We start from the raw sequence: 24,612 nt of genomic DNA, 5'->3' as shown, positions 1-24,612 counted from the left end.
TCTTACTTGACATGAGAATATTAGTATGTATTCATAAGGTTGTTATGAAGATGAGCATGTGTTGGCCACCTGGCCTCTTGCCTTTCTCTGGAAAGTGAGCAAGCCACCAACAGAAGTGGCCCTTGATATTGTGAACTTTTATACTCACGACCTACCTGTTCGTCATTTAGTAACACTGAATTTTTTCGCAAGTCACTTTATCTTATACAACATTCGAATTTTTTTCACAAGTCATTTTATCTTATACAACATTACCCTCTCCTACTTCCCAAAAGGAGCTCTCTAAAAGTGATTAAGAGAAGGTGAGTGGTGACGAAGATGGAGGGTCCTTGTGATGTCTGCAAAGTTCTTTTCATATTTTGTACAATGGAATTTCTGTAAATTAAATCAGCATTAATTATCCAGAAAAAGTCATTCTCACTCATGAGTAGAGCCTGTCCTCATGTCTCTGCTATGAGTTTTAATGCCCCTAGACAATCTCGCGTGATCTCAGTTTCCTTATTTAAAAGAAGACCAGTTTGAATGCCTTCATCTGTTTGACAAACACTTACTGGAGAATAAAAAATGGTCAAGAAATAAACTCTGCCCTAGATGAGCCTATAGTGTCTTAGGAAAAACAGAAAAGAGAACCAATAATTCTAAGAATGTAGTGGGTGTCGGGAGGGGGGAGTTTAAGAAGGGGTAATACTAAGGAGAGGCTTCCCAGAGAGCATCTGAGTTGAGTCCCTAAAGTTTGCTAGAAATGCAAGACCCCAGGCTGAGGGAGATGCACATGCAAGGGCATGGAGGTGAGAAAGGGGCATGGCTTATTTGAGAGACCCCCCCACCATGTGTTCTGTGCCTGTCACTGCAATGTGAGGGTCCTGCTGCTGAGAGGTGAGGTGCGGAAGCTAATTATACCCATGAAAGGGCATGACAACATGCCAAGGAGTCTGCACTAAGTAATTTCAAAAGTACTCTCCAGTCATGGAAATGATTTCCTGCCTCTACTTCTAAAGCTGCGAGTACTCCAGGGACCAATGAAATTCATCTGTGTTCATGTCACTCGTGAATACAACTTTTGCGGAGAATTCTAACAATGCTGCAACAAGGACTGGGGCAAGGAGAGCCTGTTGCTGCCCAACATTTATGTCTTTATTTATGTATTTCTTTTTAAATTTAGTAAATGGTAGTGGCAGTATTATTTGCCATGGTTTTTTTTACTGGGGCTAAACATTGGTCATTCTACTTGAAAAATAATTGTTGGCCACACCTCCATGTTGGGAAGTACAGAAAGAATAAAAGAGAAGGATGTAAGCAATAAGACATGACATGAACTTGTGAATGTGGCTCTGCCTTGGGAAACATTGGTCTTTTAGTCATCACAGATGCAGCAATTTGAGTATTTGGCTTTAACTAAAAAGTTCATGCATGCAGCATAATCAGAACTGCATTATTTCTTACTTGTTGAGTAATTTCCTTGATGGTTGGCATTCATCAGTCATCCAAATTCCAGCCAGAGGCTCCTGGAGGTCCTTGATTTAATTCATTCTTCCTTCCCTCCCTTCGTCTCCCTCTCTCTTCCCTCCTTCTGCCTCATCCCCTTCCCCCACCAGCTCCTTTCCCCTCCCCATTCTTTCTCCCCTCCCCTCTCCCCACTCTTTCTCCCATTTCTCCTCCCTCCTCCCTCTTTTCTCCTCCTTCCCTTTCCCTGTTCCCTCCCTTCCCCTCCTGCCTGTTTTGCAGAATATTCCTTCATACCTCCTTCTTTGGTATTAAACTGCACAACATTTTGATATTATGGTAATAATAATACCTAGCCTTTTGTAGGGCTTCACAGTCTAGAAAGAGCTTTGCAAGAATAATGATAGTAAACATTTCATAGCACTTAAAATCTTCACAACAAATTACATATATTAACTCATTCAGTCCTTCCAGGTAGGTACTATTGCCAGTATTCCAATGTTACAGAAGAGGGGACTGAACTAAACCATAGGAAAGTTAAGTAGCTTGTCCGAGGTCATACAGCTAGTAAGTGGCAGAACTGGGGTATGAACCCACATGGCTTCGTGTGAGAGTCATGTTCTGACCACTATAAATAGTTTCTTCTGATGGTTGATTTCCTTCTACAACTGTTTTCATTAAGATCTTAAAATAAGAAAAATTTTATGTCATTATCTATTAAGATGGTTGCATAATATTCGTGAGTATTTTCTGATTCCAAATCGGGCATACTGACTCAAATTTCTGATTGATAAAATTATATTTTGTTTTTTGTTTTTCAATGTCATGGACATTCTTTGAACAACAACAAAAAAGGACTTGGTTTCCTTTAGGTAAGATCCTTTTTAATCAGCCTCCCCCTTCATGTACTTGTTTATTTTTAATTAAAAATTAGCAAGTTCGAAGATGATGAAAGGTTACAGTTTATATCTGAAAACTCCACTCTAACCTTGTTGAACATAGAGCGATATATCTAATTAGTTGGACTGGAAATCATCAATTCGCCAAACTGACTCTCTTAACTTTTCCTATATGATAGTGACTGCATTTGTCTTCTAATCTTGACCAATTCTAGGAAAACAGAGCAGAGAGAGGAAGCCAAAGCAGATGTTTGAAGAATTGGAGGGCTTAAAGACTCAGTCTTAACTCAGATTACTCTTGGTATTGGGTTTTTCATGTCTTGACATTTTAAATTGTAGACCAGGGTCTACTTAGTCGTTTTATCCTGAAGATTAAAAAGAGTGATGACATGGGGCCAGGCCCGGTGGCGCAGCAGTTAAGGTCACACATTCTGCTTCAGCGGCCTGGGGTTCACCAGTTCGGATCCTGGGTGTGGACATGGCACCCCTTAGCAAGCCATGCTGTGGTAGGCGTCCCACATATAAAGTGGAGGAAGATGGGCACAGATGTTAGCTCAGGGCCAGTCTTCCTCAGCAAGAAGAGGAGGATTGGCAGCAGATAGTAACTCAGGGCTAATCTTCCTCAAAAAAAAAAAAATGTTGACATATACTGGCAAAATGCCCTCCTTTCTGCATATCACCAATCAAATTCCAACTTCATTTGTATAAGACCCATGATGAATGGACAATTTGCTTACTACAATAAATTGTTTCATAAATGTATTAAAAAGGTATAAAGTGACCTTCATCCTTAAGATTTTTAAAGCATTCTTTCATATATGCAAAATCCTCTTTTAAGTTTATGCAACTTAATTCATATAAAAGCTGATAAATGACTTGATAAAACAGAAGCTGTTACTTCACAATCAGAAGAACTTTGCCATATTTCAATATTGCAGGAACATACAAACTCATTGCCTACTTATATTCATTTCCATTAGCTTCAGGGTTCATTGTTGTTATTGTTTTGTTTGTTTTAGTTCCAGCTTTTATTTCTGTTGAAGTGAACAGTATGTCAAATGGCATATAGCTTAACGAGCTGGATTGACAAGGTGGAAGTTAGGCATCAGATGGGTGAATGTACAGGGTGACCTTTTTAGATTACCTCTCTTTCTCTAACCCCTAGAATTCTGTTTCTCGAATGATGATAAAACATTATTAAAAGTAGATATTATAAAAATGAGGTTCTGAGGCCAGATTTCCCTTTCTGATTCTCATGGTGGTGGTGATGTCCCTACCCCCACCCTGCAGGCTTAGGTCTAATGTCTCCTATTGGTGTTCTGTAACTCGGAAGTGCAGACATGGCTGAAGTGATTGAGAAACCATAATTAGCACAGTTAATGAGCAGTGAAATGCTGCCTCCCTTTGTATTAAGAGCAGTTAGGGTGCTGCATTAGCGAAGGTGGGAGAACTTGCTCTCGATTTTCCCCACGGTAATTAATTGACCACCTTGTCATCGGTTGAGACATAAAGAGAATGAAAATTTTCAGCCTAAGCAGTGGAGTTGGTGGGTGTTGCCATGCAACTGGGCATTGATTTCCTTTTTTGTTCCTTTTCTATTCCTTCTGTATTGATCCTTCCTGTCACACCTCAAGGATTCTCCTGTTATCTTAAAAAAAAAGAATCTTTTCTAAAGTTTCCTAAATTTGAATCCAGTGTCATCAAGTTTCCACTGTGGAGTTATATTTGAGGATTCCTAAAATTTTCTAATCTAGTCCACGTTTGTTGTTTTACTAAAGAGAAGACATTTTGCAGGCAGTTAAGTGATGTGGCTGAAGTCACTTAGCCAGTTTCACATTCAACATTATGTAAAGCTGATGTTTTCTGGGTACACTCCTCTAGGTAAAATCGGACTAATGAATAAAAGAAAATATTCTCTGAAAACAAAACTGTAGTGTAATACATGTTAAAGTCAGGTCAACCTGAAACATCCAAGAAGTTTTACTTCCTATATGAAAACCCGAAATGTAAACCATACTAGAAATTTAGGTAGGTATCAAAGATTGTGATAAGAGAGTTGATTTTTATTGACTGAAAGAACAAAATGGTTTTAGGCAAAAAATAAATGTACGTGATATATTTTATCTATGTTTCTTTATCATTTTATTATTGAGGTATAATTCGTGTATTAAGTACAACATTTTGAAGTGTACAATTCAGTGGATATACTTTATAGTTGAATAGTAAATAGATATATCATAAAGAATCAAGGAGATTACTGGCTTTTTCCCTCTACATTTTTGTGAAGGTTTGTATTTTTTTGTTTGCATTGCTTTTTTTTTTTAAATTTTTATTGGGGCTGTGATAGTTACAAACTTGTGAAATTTCAGTTGTACATTATTGTTTGTGAGTCGTGTTGTAGGTGCACCACTTCATCCTTTGTGCCCACCCCTTACCCCCCCTTTCCCCTGGAAACCACTAATCTGTTCTCTTTGTCTACATGTTTAACTTCCACATATGAGTGGAGTCTTGTTTGTATCACTTTTAAACACCTGAGGGGGGCACTAATGGCGCTGTGGAGCTGTTGAAAATGCTAGCATCGGAGTCTGGGGAAAACTTGAGTAGAAGGCCAGTATTAAGGTGAGACAAATGCCTGTCACTGTGTATATGGCAGATTAGATTTGTTCTTTGCTGTGCTTGGATCTATGATATTACAAGACTGCAGTCTGCATTAATTTACTTGTGCATCTTCCACTAGAAGCGAAGCTTCTTCAGGGCAGTGAATGTATCATATTTATTGGGATATCCCTATGACGAGCCTGGTAAATATTTCTGGAATGAAGGTAGGAATCAGTTTAAAAAATGAAACAGGAATCTGTTTTGCTCTTTGCATCTCACTCTTCCCAAGCAGAGTCACATGATATCAAGATGGACATCATTTATCAAGTCGTGAATAAAGGTGCTTCACTAGGTTATAATATTTCTGTACTGCAGCAGAGGTCCTATGGGGACAGAGGAGCAGCAACTTCAAGGGCAGTGATCCTCTCTGTAGGTGGAGAATCCACCTTTGGCTTTTCTTGGTGGACTTCCCTTGGGCGATATATTATTGGGACAGTGCAGGAGATCAGGCTCCCTGACAGTGATTCTGTATGCAGATGCAGATAGAGGGGCCATTCGTTCCTCTGGCTGAAATCAGCAGAAGAATGCTGCTTGCAGAATTCACTTTTCCTACTTTCTGTGTCTATAAAGAAAAATGATCTGGAGTATTCATATCTCAAGGCCAACTCTGGAGGGAAAAATCATCTTTCTTCAAAGCTAAAAATCTGCCAGGAGGTTTCACAAACACTAGTAGTTTGAGTATTTCTCTCTCTGCCTTTTTAGCATAAAAATATTTGCATGAAAAGAACATCTTTGTTTCCTTAAGACTTCATCTGCTCTTGCTACTCATTTGCTCTTGAAAAGGGATATAATCTTTTTGTTTTTGATCTATAATCATTCCCACAGCAACCGATTGTGATGCCACAGACCAAGGATTATAATTTTCGTTAGAGAATAAACAAATGAACTCTGAAAGGAAGCCTCTCATTTCTTCCACATATCTCTGAGAACAATGGAAGACAAATTCTAAAAATATTGGCTACCTCTAAAAAAATTTGAAGAACATGAATGCTCTTTTCGTTAGAGTTTTGTTTTCCTTTCCAGTTTTATATTCAGTTCATCTCATGCTACAGACATTTACTGAGTTCTTATTATGTGCCAGGGACTTTGCTAGACTCTGGGGGTACAAAGATGAATAATACATAATCCTTGCCCTTGAATTCTGAGCCTAAAGGTTTCCTCAGTTTTTTAGCCAAACTTTAGGCCAAAGCTGCAATAACTGAATTTTTGTCAGGATTCCAATATCGTGCAGCTATGAGCTTTACTCCAGTGTAATACGACCTGAATTTTTGTCTATATTTGTAATACCCGCCAGGTGAGGGGCAATGGGATTTTTTTAGTTTTCTAACATTCAATACCAGGATTTAGAAATTCAGTTAGAGTTCTAGCAACTACCTAAAATCTGTTCTTATATTTGCTAATGTCTTGGACAGAAAAGCAAATCCTTTAAACTCTTAGGTTTTTGGATGGACCCATTTTAGAGAAAATTCATATTTCTCTTTCTTGTAGTCTGTTACTTGAATGGATGTTAAATAAGATTAAGGAACAGCATTTGTTCTTTCTTATGTTTCTGTGGCAGAATTTCTTAATGTTTCTCTAAACTGTGGGAACAGTTATCAAGCACGGTATTCTGTGTTGTAATTTCAACCAAAATTCCCTAACTGGATGAAATATATACCTCCAGAAAAAAATATGAGATGCTAAAATATCATATAGATTTCTTTCTGTTCTCCCCTTGTTATAAATCATTGATTAAGTTAACCTACTTAATATCTATATTGGTAAAAGAAGGTCCATCCATTAGGACGTGTCCTTTATATTTGTTACTTTACCCATTGTCCTTTATGTTTGCTATTTATAAGATTGTTTAGCCTCTTTGTGTTTTGTTTGCTATCTTGTTAAATTATCAAAGCATATCCTCAAATTGGAGTAAATAAGATTTATGCTGTGTAATAAAAAGCAGAGTGTATAATCTAATATTTTTTCTTAATAAATAATAGCTAATTTAAATGAACTCAAATATAATTATTTTTCTTTTCCAGAATAAAATTCTATTTACTTTTGTTGGATAGCTTAGATGATAATGCTTTCAGTTTTGAAAAGAAGGATTTGTTTTTATGGTCACATTACTTGTAAATAGATGTATACAGATCCCCTAGGCAAGGTATGTCTAATCAAATTTTTCCAAGATTGGATCTGAGAAGGGATATTTTTATTGCTCTGACATACTCTAGGCCTTTTATAATTTGTATGATTTTAATGAACTATAGCTTAGCCAGTGGCTTATTTTCAGTAGTCTTGATAATCAATAGAGATTGCCATAAAGTCAGTGAATTTAGTATCAGCATTGATGTGGAAGATAATCTGAAAAATCCATCAGTCTGTTACCTTCAGGTTCAAAATCTTTGTAATCATTTTAAGACTCAGCATTATAAATCGGGGTGAAAGTGTAATTACAAAAGAAATGAGTTTCCCAATTTCAAAAGACTTTTACAGAAGTTTAGACAAAAATCTGAAATTGTTAAAATTATATCAATATATTTTACTTGCATCTGCGCTGGGCTAGCCATTTTATAGATTACAAAGGTATGTGGTAGACAGTATTTCGTTCAGGAATTTACAATAGAGTTTGAGAAACAAGGAATTATCAAATGAAAAGATACATTATAATAATGAATTTAAACAACTTTAAAAGAAGAAATGCTACAAGGCTAAACATAACTCATTTTCAAATGGATGGTCCACACTATAATGTCTGATGGTGGATGCTTGTGAAAATGTGTGGGAGTAATCTCTAGGCAGGGCTGGATTGAGACAGCGGATTTGAGCTGAACCTTGAAAGAAGGGTAGGATTTAGAAGAATAGAAAGGATACCAAAGTTCTCTCCAAACAAAAGGTATTTCAATGTGAAAAAGTCAGAATTGAAACCTTCTGCCGTGGATAGAGAGAAACAGAGCCAAGCTGGAGTGTAGGATTATTCACTAGGACTGATTTTAACCAATTCAGCATTCATATTGAGGTGGTATGCATACTGAGAAACACAGCATGGCAATCCCTGACTTTAAAGAACTTTAAGTAAGCACAGGAAACAAGACAATATAAAATAAGTATGAGGGAAATGTAGAAACAGTACTATAGGTATTCAAAAAACCAATCACCCAAAGAATTCAATCAGCTATTTCAAAGAGAACTCCAGCCAGTCCTTCAGGTTTCAGTGTTCACACACCTATGTGTTTGGATCACAGTTATTGTTTCTACTTTTGTCTTTGTACACATAATGTGACAATTGTTAGCTTTCTGTTATATTTTGTTTAATGTCTACTGCATCCCCTTAGTATGAATATGCCACTTTCACTGGCAACCTACATTTTGAGCCTGAAGCTCTCTCTCTCACAATAGTTAACGGAATATTTGAGACAAGGATGGTAATACAGGATGACAACTGCCATAATTTTTTTTGTGTTCAGATTCAGTAAACTACGGTTATGTGGTGAAGCAATTCAGTTCTTTGTTAATGACAGATTTATTGAAGACAAGCTTTCAGAAGGATTGTACTAGAAATCCTATTAAAGTGCCATCCATTAAACCATTAGAATACTCATTAAAACTGTTAGTACAGACTTGTTATTCATGAGTTATTGGTCTCACCATTCTCAGTACTTCCTGCCAGCACGACTCTATCCTTTGCTCCATTGTGGCTTTTCAGTTTCAAGGAATAATTGTGTGTCAGCTTTCTCTCTTTTCCTGCAGAATTTGTGGTGTGTGTGTATGTATGATGGAGAGGGAAAAATAGAAGGAGAGGGATGTGGTTGGGAGGGTGGAAATGAGAGATATTGAAATCCTGTGTCTCTTTTATCCTAGTCTTTTTAATTGGATAAGACTTGTGTTAAAATCTAACCATATAGAAAGCTACAGCTTGTCTTTCATTTTCAAAAAATTTTGGGAATAAAAAGTATTGTGGGATGAATGTATCCTTAACCAAACTGAGAATTCTGGTGTTTAATCTGTTTTCCTTACTGTCCATAGTCTTGAAGTGAGGAATTGAACTTATCATAGTGAATTTAAAGTTTTAATTTATATATATGCAGTAGAGTGTAGTGGTTAAGAGCTCAGACTTCAAAGGTAGAAATTCCTGTGTTCACATTCCAGCTGCACTACTTTACAGACTACCAGGGTGACGTATGGAAAGTGTCTTAACTCCTCCAAACCTCAATTTCTTTATTCATAAAATGAAGATAACACTCTCTACCTAAATTTGTTTTAAGGATTACATGAGATTCAGTACATAATGATGATGAACTCATCATTATCATCAAAATCAGAAGGACTTTCACCTGATTACTTCTCAATACCATTCTTTGAGGAGGCTAGAAGGAGACAGTCTAGTCTTGCATTGGCCCTTTCAGGATTTTTCCTTGGTCATAAATGGACACTGAGCTTTATCGCCATAGATGACCATAGAAACCAATTGAAAAACTTGACGTGGATTTCACAAAATACCCTCAAGAGCATTGAGTCCTATAATCTGCTCCTTCTGGCTCTAACGTGATAGAGGGAGTCATTGTGTAAGTGTGAAGAGTGTTCTGTGACTCCCTCTTGCCCCCAATTTTGGAAAGTAGTACCATGTTCACAGATCGGAAAATGAAAGAGCACAGATAGCAAACATAAAATATTAAAATAATTATTAATCCCCACATCCCAGAGATAAGTGTTGGTATCATTGATGTATAACATTCTAGGTTTATATATATACACACACACACGCACATGTATACATATATGTTTCTCTATCTAGCAATATCTATATATATGCAATGTGGGGGTATATATGTACATATTTTAACAATAGCACTGTTTTACAATTTTTTTACTTAGGCTATTTCTTTTTTTTTTCTTACTATTGTAAATGATCCTACAATGGCTGTCCTATACATTTATCCAAAGAAAAGACATGTTTTTCACTTTCAAGGCTTTTAGGCAGTTTAGTGCCTGACGGTATGTGCCAAGTCTACCCTACAAGGTAGTAAATCAGTGACTAGCTTCAGTCTGAAGAAAGTACACAGTGGAATGAATGTGAGTCAGATGGAGAAGGCAAAGTGATCCCAAGCCAGGCCTTCAGACCCTGAAAGGACCCTCATAAGGTCATTTTACCCCAGAACCTGGTTAGTTTTGTAGACTTGAGGAGTTTGGGATCTGGGGACCTCACTTTCGTTGCTGTGTTATCTTTAGTCATGTCTTCAAACAGTGATGACCGGATGCTACCATCTTTCTGAGAGGGCCAGATAATCATGGTCACCATCCTCTCTGATCCTCTATTTTCTATGTGTCTATGAGTTACTTCATGACTAACATAGCATTTCTTTAGATATGTTAATAGAGAGAGTTTTTTTTAAGAATGTTAATATGTTTTCCTACTTTAGAACATATTATATTTGAAGACATGTGATGGTGGAATTGTATATTTGTAATATTCAAGCAATAGAATAAACCTATGGTTCCATTTCCAGAGCACTAAAAAAAAAGAAAGAGATTATAGCATAATTATATGTAATGTTTCAATCATAGTTTTAAAATATTATAAAATATTATATTAGACAAAAGATTAAAGATTATGTCTATAGAATTACCAATGTGTAAAATCACTTCTTTAACTTTGTTCTTTTCCTCCGCAGTTGAACTCACATCCAGCTTATGCACCACCACATTCCTCCCATCCTCCACCCTGCCCCAGAAGAAGGAAAAAAATTATAATTTGAATATGCTAAATTGCTGGTTTAGTGGAGAGCAGGGTAAATGTGTGTTAAGAATCACATATTCGGCTCTCTTCCTTTTTGTCTCTTCTATGCAGCTCCATGGATAAGTTGAACAAGGGAGAGGCCAGCCACTGTCTCTCATTCTGGCTTTAATATCTCATTCTTACAACAGTAGAGTAGATAAGTAGAGCCAGGTGTTGTACTGCAGAAATTACTATCTTTACTTTTCCTCGCCCACCTGTTCATATGATAGAGTTTATAAGTGAACTTAATATTTAGCAGAACCTGCCATCTGCTCTCTCTCTTGCTCTATTTCCACATGTACATACTCACCTGGCTGTGATGGTTATGACACTGTGTCATGAAGCTCACTGAGACCCCAAGATATAGATGTGAACGTGAGGAAGTTAGAGCCTGCTCTAAGCTGGGATGGTCATAGAATTTATTGCCCAAACCAGGACACTTTGAGAGTGAAAGATAGTCCTATTAATAATTGAACTGGGATAGCAGGTCTAAACCGTTTTATAAGGCCCCCCCCCCCAACTCAGACCCACCCTATACCAGAGCTCGACTCTGGGCTGTTTGTCTTTCCATCTGATCAATCCCACAATTCCCAACATAGTAGCCTTGAGACCTCTGAGGAGCACAGTTATTAAAACAAACGAACCAAAAAACTGGAAAAGAAAAATCCCATTGTGTCAAAATGGTTAGTTAATTGTACAATTGTTCTAGTGTTTCCGGTTTGTTTGTCACACATAAGAGAGAAGAGAGTATACATGACACTTTATATTGTAAATACTGTCGAAGCTACGTGAGCACCATGGGTATAAGTAGTAATGATCAACCTGTGTGTCTTCTTTAATTAGAAGCCTATTAACTACGGTGTACTGTTACCTGACCTATAAGGAGTACTGATATTAACAGCAGGCGTTTTTGGTGTTTATATGATCCCCCCATCTGGAAACTCATGTGTTTCAACTAGATAGTTGCACTCAATACATTTGGGGATGGAATGGGGTGGGAGAGTTTTTTAAGTGGCTATTTGGGATTTTCTGTATTCTATCACAGACTTGGAGGAGGTGTCATATTTTCTGACTTCATTTCAGTTGTGGAATTTTTATTTTTCTGAAGCAGAAAATAAGATTTGAAAGTCATTGACTGGACATTCACAAACGTTTATTCATATTTCAGTTTGGAAATTCATTTGTTTCTCCTCTTATATATGAAAATAAATATGGGAGAGGAAACAGAGATTTAACAAAGAAGCTTTTTATTAAATGGCAAGCAAGGTATTGCCGAAAGCCTAAAATACATCTGTCTACAGGATGCAAAGTTAAATAAGAGGAAAAATTAGTATGCTTTAAAATTAGGTTAGAAATTTCTATATTTAATAAAGAAGAATTAATGTTATCACTTAAAACTCAGCTAATCAAACTTTCAGAAACCAAGATGATTTATCTTTCTTATTTTTCTTATACTGTTGTTTATAAAATGGTGTTGTAGTATAAGTCACACAACAATTACAAAACCAAGCTATTCATTCATCAGTTGGTTTTTCTTTTGAATCTACTACTACACTGGATTTCTGAATGGGCAGGTCTCCAGCATCAAATGAAATGGAAGAGGTGAGAAATATATGCGGCTGCTTGTGTTCCTTTTTTATTATCTTTGCCAGAAAAGTAGATCAGGTTCCAAATTATGTAGATGGACATATTGTTACATAGCAAGTGGGAGGGCAGAAATGGATTTCTTTGCCTAAATTAACAAGGTAATTGCCTCAGTGTTATGCTCCAATGTCAAGTAAGATACACAACATCAGGGAGAAAGCAGGCATTCCTTGGTTGCTAAGATTGTCCTAAAGTAGCGATGTTCTTACACAATTCAGTGGGTGGACGCAAGAAAAAGTAAAACATCTACCATTCTTTTAGTGACAACTCTGCATCAGGTCTTTTACATGTAATTGTTTCACTTAATGCTTTTGGGTCTATACACGTGTCAACATTTACAAAAGTGGTGGGGAGTTAATGCATTCATCTTGTCAATTCAGTGCCGAAAACTAATGCCCTGTTATTCATGGAAAAGAAAGGAGGCCATTGTGAATTATTCAGTTAAATGCTGCCATTGATTGCATTTAATAGATAATTTTGTTACCTATACACAATTCTTTTTATAAACATTGTAATTACTTTCTACCAATTCAATCAACTTTATCTTTTTAATCAGAGCAGTTTGGTAAATTTCTAATATTCTCTTGCCCCAAACTGTCTGGAATATTTTTAATTGCTTTTGCTTTTCCAAATAGCATCAGAAATCCTAGTCTGTGAATTATATTTGTAGAATGATTCTCCATGAACTCTAGCCTTTAAGAACATCAACTACAATTCTGTCCATCCTTTTCTTTTTTTTTTTTTTTTAAGGTTTGCCCTCAGCTAATATCTGTTGCCAGTCTTTCTCTCCTTTTCTTTTTCTTCCCCGTAGCCCCAGTGCGTGGTTGTATATCCTAGTTGTAAGTCTTTCTAATTCTTCTATGTGAGCCACCACTATGGCATGACAACTGACAGACCGGTGATGTGGTTCCAGGACTGGGAAATGAGCCCAGGCTGCTGAAGCAATGAAAGCACCGAGCTTTAACCACTGGGCCATCAGGGCTGGCTGTGTCCATCCCTGTCTTATTATTTACTTTAATTTAATGTAGGAGATAAGTAGCTGAAGCTAAAACATTAGGATTAAAAGGTATCACTGCCTTTAGATCATTCCTCTAGAACACTGCCTTTGGGGGCTAGGAATGTCCATCTTCTGCATTCAGTAGCTCTAGGAAAATGTTGGGACACAGTATAAAGAGAATATAACAAAAACTCGGGACTTATAAGTCTTCAGATCTTAAAGTTGTTGTATCCTCTTTTTTGAACTCTTCTTTGAAAGGGCTCTCAAAAATAATATTTTCCACAAGCACACGTATGAAAAATTAGCTTAGCTGCATTCTAGAGATTGTGTAGCATTGTCCTACTGAGTTGAAAAAGAATTCAGTATTTGTTGTCATTGTTTTCTGTCATTTTGAATCCACGGTAAATTAGGATAAGTTAAGTGTACAGTCATGTGTTGCTTAATGACAGAGATATGTTCTGAGAAATAAATCGTTAGGGGATTTTGTCGTTGTGCAAACATGATTCAATGTATTTACACAAAGCTAGGTGGGATAGCCTACTACACACCTAGGCTATATGGTACTAATCTTATGGGACCACCATCATATATGCAGTCCATCATTGACCAAAAGATCATTTTGTGACACATGACTGTACTTCTAGGAGTAAATCTTATCCTCAGAGAAATTAATTTATCCTTATTGCCAAGATATAATTTAGAAGAAATGTTTCTCAAAGGGTTGCCTCAAATATTTACTCACCTCCATGGCTGAATGCTTTACTATGAGTATTGTTTCTCCTGTTTGCGTCTCTACGTGTCAATTCTAATAATGTAAATAAAGAAATTATCACTTTAGGTGATTTTCTATAAGTATTTGTTACATATTTTATGATCAGAATTTCAAATCAAACCATTGGGCAACATACAAAGTTGATGCAATTTTATCATCTGAAGAAAAATCTTATCTGAAGAAAAAATTTCAACTATATACAAAAATATCTGATGGAAACACTTTTTGCAGTGTGTTTATAAATTGTACATCTTTCTTCTGTTAAAAGTGGAGAACTCCCACATGCATTCATTAGTTAACACTGAGAGTCTTGGAAAGTCCCTGTTTCGATCCTTCAGATTCTGATGGTGGCCTGCATCAGACGTGCTTTTATAGGGAAAGACTTAGGAAGTTTTGAGAACTAATTGTGTAAAGAGAGATAAGAGAAAATGAGGGCACAAACCTGGCACTGGGATGACATTAATAGGAAAAAGGAACACAGAGCAAACATACCCAAGTTACATGACTTTCCAAAGCTAACCAGGGGCAAAGAGAAAGCCAGCATCCTGGGCTCTGACCTCTAGACTTGTTCATCATCGTACTTTCCACCCCTCCTCACATTCCAGTTTTTAAAGCGTCATTGGATACAACTGAACTCATTTTCTTCTCTTGGAAGAAAGTATTCATTATGCCAATTGCAGGCCTTTGCTAATTGTGCAGAATATAACCCTTCCCAACTATGCAAATACAGGTCTTTTTCAAATGGATACATATTAATTTACCATTTTCAAACTAGGAGAGAGAGAATATGAACATAAGAATGAAAAAAGTCTTCATTGCATAAATATACAGTCAATGGCAGATTACTCTCCTGAACCTCAGAAAGGACTTGAGAATATCTGGAGGCAAACCACACTAAAGGACCAAATGATCCTTCTGATGGGGAACTATGTGGAAAGATAGTGTTTCTCTAGAGGGTAAGGTCATTGAAAGTTCAATTCCTTGTAAAAAGGATGGTTAGTCTGACCCATGGTTTGACCACTCAAGTAGCTGGTCTATTTCTTCTATATAATTAAATTTTTGTTAGTTGTTTTAAAGCACACACAAAAACAGGATGTATCTTTTTTGTGGTTTCTCTTTGATGAGTATCCAAAGGGAATATTTTGAGGTTTTTCTCTTGGTGGAGTGAGAAGTGGAACAGAGAGCAACTAGTATTATATGGTGTTTTATACATGTGAATTATATTTTTCTTCTGAGTAGAGAAGTTGAAATTGTGCAGAACCATATTTAAAAGACTTTGCTTAAAGATGATGACCTCAGCTTCATCGAAAAAGATCACTCTCATATCAAGATGCAATTATCCTCGATGACTGTAATCTGATGTGCAAATTTATGAGCACTCTCTTGCTTTGAGTTTAAATTTATAAATATAGATCAGAAGCACTATAGAGATTTTTGTTCCCAGCCTTCCTCGCATTGTGCTTCACGAGAACCGTTGAAAGTCACGTGTGAAATAATCAAGGAATCTTCTCCAACTTGACCATAGAGGAACCATAGCATGGCAGCTGGGCAATCAGGCTTGGGAACCTGGCTTCACCACCTGCTAGCTGTTTGACTCTATAGGGTCTTTGTGAAAACAAAATGAGTTAATGTATGTGAAGCACAAAGAAAACACAGTAAATGTTACATAAAGGCTAGTTATTGTAACTACTGGATATAAATATTTATATTTTAATTCTGACTTTTTTATCAAGAATACAGTGCAAAATTATAAATCCATCATTTATATGTAACTCTTTTTTTCCATTTACCTATACTAAGACAAAGTTCTTTCAGACCATCAAGTTAAAGACTATATAAATGTGTCTACTTGAGACTTTCCTTGTCTTAAGTTATAGGGAGATTTTTCTTCTATTTCCTCACTTTCTTTCTCAGTAAGGCAAAGCCATTGAGTCTGACTCAGTCAAAAACTATTGGGGGAAGGAGGGAGAGTATGTCCTATGCCAAGTGTGCAGATAGGGAAGCAATGGAAAATGGTTTGGCATCTTCCTAAAGTTCTAGATGCTACATAGGGTTCAGTACATCTTCAAGGACCTTGTTGATTGCCTGTTGAAGCAAAAGTAAATATGATGAAGTAGCATTGTTTATGAATTCTGTGACACTGTAATGTACAAATTTCATGTAGCTCATAAAAAAAAACCTCTATTGGTCAGCTTTTGGTTGAATAAACCTAGCTTGTTTTATTTCCAACTTGCAAAATTCTCCTCAAGGGAGGCTGAAGAAGACCTGGGCAGGATTCCCGCTGAGGAGGGTAGAATTTTGGATTGAGTGCTGGGAAGGAGGGAGTACCCCAGGAAAGGTTGTTAGGATAAACAGTCAGAAGGATGAATAGAGCTATCTGAGTCAAGCTCAGGAAAACCAAATACCAACAGTAGGAAGGAATTAAATTCATTAGGAGCAAGGGTGCATTTCAAAGTTGTTTGGATAGTATTGGGGTGGCTTCAGCTTAACTTTACAGTAGGAGGAGGCATGGTTCATGGTGGGCTGGCCAAAAATATGAGGTTGAAGTGGAAATCAACTTCTGTATCACTCAAGACCCATGTTGCTCTTTCTCCATATTGGCTATTTCATTCTTCCTTGAGAAGATCTCAGCAAGAGGAGCCAGAAAACAAAGGCGCAAAGACACTGTGTCATCACCAGCACTAAGAAAACCCTAAAAATTGGATTTTGAGAATGAGGGTCTCATTCATCCTGATATCTTTGCCTCATTAACATGGATAATTGAAATTTGATTTTCCTCAGCCAGTTGTATTTTTTTCTAAATACAAAAGATTTTCTTACACCTCTCCTATTTTCAGTAGTTATTCTTCTTTACTGAGTTTACTGCTCTCAGCATTCTGACAAGCTCCAAAATAATGACCTGTGCTGTGTATTGTTAAACGTTCAGTCAGACAGATAGATCCAGATGGATGAGTATGTTTGCACAAAGACAAGTCAGCATTATTTAATCAATGTTTGTTTGATCCGTGTAAAAGGAGTATAAATGTAAGTTGCATCCCATCTGTTTTATCATCCATGTGAAGCCAACCTCATTTTTAAAACTTGATTTCTTATGTAATTGCCCCAGAATGACACAGGATGATCAATTGGGAAGAAATATCATTTGGACTGGCAAGATAAAGGACAGTTATGTTTAGGTGTGGTTTATATGTTGGCCTTCTTCATTTTGCAGTGGTCTTCTGGATAGTTAAGTATCGTCAAGGCTTAGTAATTACCAGCTGTTAATTATTAGCTGGGCTTTGAAATCACACAGACCTGGATTTGAGAATAAATGTTATGAGTCTAGCTATGTGAGCGAATTACTTACCCTCAAATAGCACAGTGCATGCCACAAAGAAGACCCTCAGTAAGATTTATTGAATTAATCTTTCTTTACTTCAATTTCCTTGTCTGCAAAATAGAGAAAACAATAGTACCTACCTCATAACGTTTGTGAAAATTAAACAGATACTGCATGTAAAGCATAATGACCTGACAGCTTTTATTGTAGTTATCCTGTTACTTGCAGGTCTGCTCATGGGTCACACTTTAAGCCTAAGAATATTAACATATGTGACATACAACTCATGTTTCCATTACCAGTTTTTAAACTCTTCAGTGTAGGTATCAAATAAATAAATCATGCAGACCTCTGAGAATAAGTGACAAGAGTGAAAATAGACATGAGTTAACAGTGTCTGAGTTGATAGATGCAATTTCATTAAATTAAATGCATGCCATTTTGCACATCTGTGAGTGATCATTGTCTGAGTAACCAGGCCATCAGAGGGAGTATTATCTTCCATGGAAGGACTGTACATCAGGGAGCTTAGAAGCTTTTTGGGATATTTTAGAGAATGATGTGTAAGAAGCTTATGTACTAAGTAATGCTCATCAGTGTAAAGTGGAATATCAGTGGTAGTTGTAATTTCAGGATCACATACTTAATTACTAAGCCATATGATAATGAGTGTTAAAGTATTAAAGTTTTAGTACACTGTACATTGCAGTTTCTGTCATCTGTTCTCTAGCTCCCGTGTTATGTGGAGGAATTACTCCATGATTTCTCTTTATGAACTTTTTTCAACAACATTTATTCATTAGTTCAATTCATTTAAAAAAGATTAGTTGAACCACATATTGAAGCATCTTTGTAGATGCAAAGATGACTGATGGTGTATAGGTGGCTAAGGACTTCAGAATTTAAGCTGTATGTCACTCAGAGCCTGTGGAAGTTCTTAAACAGGGATCTAACCTGTCCAGGGGTGTGCTTTAGAAAGACTACCTTGGTATGAAGAATGGATTGGAGTGACTCTAGAGAAGGGATTCCAATCAGACATCACATAGTGAAGAACTGGATTTAGGGAGTGGTAGTGGGATGGTAGATTCAGGACTGATTTGAGAAATTTTTAAGGCAGGTCTTGATCACTGAATGGGGCTGCTTTGTGTGGAGAAGGTTCAAGGTTGACTTGAAGGCTTCTGCTCAGGCATCTGAATGCTTCGGCTCCCTTTAACTTATGGGACAGTTGCAGAGGAGTACATTCTGCAAGGGAGGTGATGAGCTTCCCTGGAAGAACAAACTAGAAAGACCCCTAATTACATTATTCTTTAGACCCTAAGACATGGATAATTATTTTGCTGAATACTGTTTCATGATTTACTAGTTTATATATAGATTAGCATAGGCTAAGAAAGGAAAAGGGCTTTTATGATCCTTAGTAAGTCAGAGGCTGCCATCTGTACTGCTGAGAGTTTTAGTGTGTTTGGAGGCTATTCTTGACTGTTAATAGGCTTGACTCTTTACACTTGTGAGTTTTACTATTGTGCTAAACTCTATCCCTTTTAATGCAAATATTCACATCTTTAATATGGTAACAGCTGTTGGATATGTTTTACTTTCCAGCTCTCCATATACACATAAAAGCATGTAAAATGCTCAGCATCAAAAATAACTGCTAAAAAATTCCATTAATATAGTGTCTTTAGTTTTTTAAAAATTTCACCTCTATATAAATCTAATTTATCGTTATTTCTGAAAATTGATTTTGCTCATTTAAAGTCATGTTTATGTAATTACTGAAGTCATATTTCCATATACCATGAAATTATGAGTCTTAACAAAGTGTCAGTATCCTATGATAATAGAAAAGATGTTTTGATTTCCATAAATTTGCAGGTAATTAAAAATTCCCCCAGAGTTATATAATCAATGCCTGAATCCAGTCTCAAAATAATGGTCCTACTTTAACTATAAAAATATTTATGTATTGGGGGCCAGCCCCATGGCCGAGTGGTTAAGTTCACTCACTTGTCTTCGGTGGCCCCGGGTTTCACCAGGTTGGATCCTGGGCGTGGACCTAGTACCACTCATCAAGCCATGCTGAGGTGGCGTCCCACATAGCAGAACCAGAAGGACCTACAACTAGAATATATGACTATGTACTAGGGGACTTTTGGTAGAAGAAGAAAAGAAAAAGAATTTATATATTATATCTGTACAATATTTTAGATTATTGAAGAACTGGTTGAAATAAGGCATCAAGGAAAAGCATTAAAATCAGAAAAAATAAGTTTAAAATAAAGAATAAAAGGAAGAAAACTTTGTAAGCATAACACAATGATAAGTAGAAAATGTGTAATAATACATAGAGAAGCAATTAAATCCTATCTTCTTTGGATTATAAATTAGTGTTCTGACTAAGATGATTATTAGATTGAACTGACCTCCCTTCTTTATTCTTAACTGTGTGAATTGTACAAATTGCCTTGTGACGCTGTGTGTTATGGAGAAACGGAAAAAATTTGAATTTGACATCAAGATGTAAGCCTGTAGGTCAAGAAAAAACAATAAAGCCTGTGTCCAATGAAGCCAGTGAAAAACCAGTCAGCTTAAGGTCCACATCAGAAAGAACTGAGGAAAGTAATCAAGATAAAAAGTAATGTTCACAGAGCTAGAAGGAGTATTGAACCAAGATAACTTGTAAACCACAGCAGCAGAGAAGGAAATGGAAAAGTAAAAAAATTAAAAACCCGGCTTTCCAATATTAGCAGAACATCTATATTGATTTTTTTTTCGTTTGAATCAATGTTGGTGACTCTCACTGTTTTTTACTGTGATTAATCGTTTCATGTTATGCTGGTTATATTAGTGTTCAGCTTCACAACTAGGACTATCTTGATGAAGTCTGCCTTCAGAATTTTCTTTTTAAATCATGTTTGTTACCTGCAATAAATGCCTATAATATGATGTTATTCAGTATTGATTTTGTGTGTATGTACTGTTTTTCTTTCAAAGTCAATTGACCCTGGCCAGCAGTTCACATGGGAACATTCCAACTTGGAAGTAAACAAACCAAAGAATAGATATGCAAATGTAATCGCATATGACCATTCCCGGGTTCTCCTATCAGCAATAGAAGGTAAGGCAATGCAGACATTATTTATAGCTTTATTTTCATGGATTTAAGTACTTGCAAGAAAATATAGTTTTAGCTGGATTTTTAGCCATCTATGAAAATAGTTACTTAAGATTCAAGCACTGCTTGTTTCACTTTTTCTTTCTTATGCAAATATACCATACTTGGGCATACAATATCCCCAACACCATATAACATAAGAGCATACTTCATTGCTTTCTTGCCTCTCCCCTAGATGAAGGACTCAATAATGTAGTTGATGTTTGTATAAGGGAAGCAAACTGGGGTTGGCCATTTTACTGATGGTTGCTGACAGTTGTGAATAAACGGGTGGTTGTCAGAAGACACTCATAGGCTGTTATTTAAAAATGGGTGATGGGCTTGTTTGTTTGCAAACAAATCTGAATAGCCACTAGGGACAGTCTAAAGATTAGGAGTTGGTGATGTGGTGATTAATAAAAATTAAGCACATTGGAAATGTCTGGTACATCTAACCTGCGGACTACTTGGTCATCTGTCTCCCACAATTGTAAAGAGTGTATTCCAGATGAGAATTACTCCTCAAATATACCTACCTTCTCTTAAGGATCGTGAGGAGAGTATTTTCCATTCATTCCTTTCTAATAGTAAGTCCCTCTCACATGGCATATTAAAAATTAGGAGCTCTTGTTCAACACTTAGCATTTTGTTAGTTTTTTTGGCCGTTGTAGCACTTTGGGTTGCTGTCCTTAGAAAACAGTTTACAATGTCACTTAAATCCTTCTAACCTGGACCACCAACTGCCGCAGACTTACCACATTCATCCCCATTGGCATCCAGAAGCACTTTGTGGCCTTTTCATACTGGAAAGTTCACTGCTTACCCTCTTTCAGATGTTTTATAAAACAGTAAATATACCAGCTTCAGACCGAGTCCTTTTGAGAACTGTACAGTTCAAACATTTTCATCTATAGTTGTTCAAATATCTTTCCCCTTTTTTGGTTTCTGAAATCTGTAATGACCACCACTTTATCCCAGAACTCTGGCCAAGTTCATCCTGCGTCGTTAGGGTCCAAAGTTAATTTGAATGTGAGACTGCTTAAAAGCTTTTCCAGGAAGCACCAAAGGCAACTAATGCATTTATTTTTAGTTTTTTGGGAACAAGAACTATCTTTTAGTATTTGAGCAAGCCCATACCTGCAGTTCCCTTTCCTCAAAATGCTGTTAACAAGGCATAGATACATTTTGTAAAATTCCCCCAATTTTACTTATGATGTTGGAAAATGTTATAATCCCTTTTTGACGCAATTAAAGACACTAGGTGTGAAGAGTTAACCTTTTCCATACTGAAAAAAATTGATCAAGTTTATCAAAGTTTCACCAATGCTAGTTCAAGCAAGATATTGGCCAATAGGTAGTTACTTCTTTTCGAGTCCTGTTTAGAAACTGTAACTGGTATATGTGGATGGTTAGCACATAAGGTTTACGTTTTATCTCTATAATTCCCATTTTAGAATGTAAAAAAAATTAATGGAGATTTCTTATCTCAAGTCTCTTCAATCATCTCCGTAGTAAATAAGAAACTAAAAATCCTAAGTAGAAGCGAGAAACCTTTTTAACATTAGTGAAGCAAGGTAAATTATAGAAATAAAAATAAATGAATGTCAATTGAGAGCCCATTTGGCATGGTGTTGGCTGGAGAACTTGTCGGTCTGCCTCGCTGTATTGTAGCATTGTTTCCACTTAGAATTAGGTCAGTCAGTACTACCACTTCTCTGTGCTTTTGCCCACTTTGTCATTATTTTCCTTAACCTGTTATTTTCCACCTTCTTAACAGTAAAGTATGTCAAAGGACAAAGAATATTCCTCCTTGTGCCTTTATTATGATAGTTGGAAACTATGTACATTTCATTCCTATTCTATTTTTACAGTATAAAAGCCAAAGCACTTGAATCAGACTAAAACCTGCCTTTTTATAGCTCTGTGCCCACAAATACACCCTAAATCTAGAGCTGACCTAGAAACCAAAAGTCTTTCAATTTTAAGTGTTATGCAAAAGGTTAGGAGCATTTAATTGAAGTTTATGGGCTATAGAGAGAGCTTTAATCTAGATTACTACCATGAACAGTGTTTTATCTTAGACTAAGCCCTAACCAGCAGGTATTTAAGGGGGCAGGCAATCATCCTATGTCTTAAGCACGGAAGAGAAAATGCTGGAAGCCACAGAACCACTAACTGAGGCTTCTCCTATAAAGGGAGCTTTGATAACACAGAGCTAGATTTTTCAAGTACAGTAAAACATTAAGTGACTTCAGGCACAGTGTATAAAATTTCCCGTGCTTGTTTTGGGAACCTATGGCGATCTCTTAAATGACTTTGGTTGAGGGTTTTAGTTTGGGCATTTTGTGCTGGTTCTTTCCATGGTGCTGGCCCCTCTCTTCATATTACTTTGCACAGTGATCTGATAGACATTCAAGAAAAAACTGGAAGTTACCACAGGGCCTCGTGTTGTCTTTATCTTTGCTTAATAGAGCATAACTTTTACCTTACTTCCACTGAGAGATGGGGGGGGGGGAATTCAAAGAATCAGGAATTTTACGGGCATCAATGTGCTTGCTGACCTCCTTGAAAATAGTGACACTTCATGACATTTTTCTAAGTCACAGTCATTTTATGTATGCTTGAAAAAATGCAAAATAAATTTAAGAAAGGCCTAATTACAAAGAGCTTCCAGTTGTTGAATTATACGCTAAGCAATATAGAAGCAATTGAAGTTTTGACCAATCCACTTACCATGGGGTCCCCTCCATGGCTAAGCAGTTCTTAAGAGAAAGTATTAATTCCTGAAGAAGAGAGGTGATAGGATTTATTTTAATGATTTAAGATAAATATTGTCAAATAAAGTCTAAATGGAAACTAGTACTTATATGTGCATAAAAATAGTATACAGTAACATGCTTAATCTTATAGAATCCAAAGTTGTCCAGAAAGTATACTTTTATTAAAGTAGCAAGAGAGAAATGGACAAACCAAAAGATAAAGAAAAAGGAAATCTGGGTTTGGGTTGCAGCTCTGTCACTAACTAGTTATGTAACCTTGACTTCTCTGAGTAACAGTTTCCTCTGCTGTAACCTCTTTTACCTCTAACTTCTAAGAGTTACCTAGTTTTCTTATCTAGATTTTTTTTCCTTACCTAGTTTTCTTAAAAACTAATTAAAAAAATTAAAAAATAAATTTCTTACCTAGTTTTCTTAAGACGTAGTTTCTTATCAATTATGTCATTTACTGTACACACACAACAGTCTGATGAAGCAGCACTATTTTACTATGTATATAGGTATCCATATTTAGAGATGAGAAACCGGAAGCTCCGAGAACTGGGCCTGAGTTGCACAAATTAGTGTAAGTAATATAGCTCAAATTAGAATTGAGCTCTTCTGATTCCTCGACCGGAGCTTCCACGGGCCACATCACTCACCCTGCTTTCCTGCTGATAGAGAATGTGGCTGTGACTAAGTAACAACATGGATCTAAATGCCCAGCCTTATCTTTTCATGTAATAATCCACTTTATCATTGGGTATTAACCTATGGATAACACAAACATTACGTTTTACTGTTCATTTCCTATTTTATGGTATAACTAATCTGAAGCAGAGACACTGTATGGAGTTGTCAGTGATCCGAATGCATCACAGTCCTACAATAGCAGAAGGTCAAGTACATCCATCCCTAACTGACTCTACAGGTCATCTACTTACCTCAAATAGCTTTTTATGTATCTTCAACTTCTTATAAACCCAGGAATATCAATTATCGGCAGATTATTTACTGAAATGCCTGTAACTAGCAAAAGTTCAATCTAATTATTACAATCCTGGATAAAAAGTTTCTTTTTCTAAAATATAATTACTCTTCACTGCTGCCAGTACTATATTTCTATTAGTAAGATTATAATTAACATTTCACTTTAAAAGTCATATTGACAGGAAATTTTTAAAAACTTGTTGGCCAGGTCTAACTATAAAGCTA

General features: G+C 36.4%; 1 protein-coding gene across 25 annotated transcripts in view; it reads left to right on the top strand.

Moving 5' to 3' along the window:
- Positions 1 to 24,612, top strand: part of PTPRD (protein tyrosine phosphatase receptor type D) — a 2,080,413-nt gene that overhangs the window by 1,989,370 nt on the left and 66,431 nt on the right. For all 25 annotated transcript variants that reach the window (XM_070495512.1, XM_070495506.1, XM_070495510.1 and 22 more), the window contains one exon: positions 20,482 to 20,605. In XM_070495512.1, coding sequence (XP_070351613.1) covers positions 20,482 to 20,605 — 124 coding nt within the window. The remainder of the gene's footprint in view (positions 1 to 20,481; positions 20,606 to 24,612) is intronic.

This window comes from Equus asinus, chromosome 23 (genome assembly GCF_041296235.1).
Source record: "Equus asinus isolate D_3611 breed Donkey chromosome 23, EquAss-T2T_v2, whole genome shotgun sequence".
Taxonomy (NCBI): domain Eukaryota; kingdom Metazoa; phylum Chordata; class Mammalia; order Perissodactyla; family Equidae; genus Equus; species Equus asinus.
Note: the sequence above shows the minus strand (reverse complement) of the source record. Positions and strands in the feature narration are given on the sequence as shown.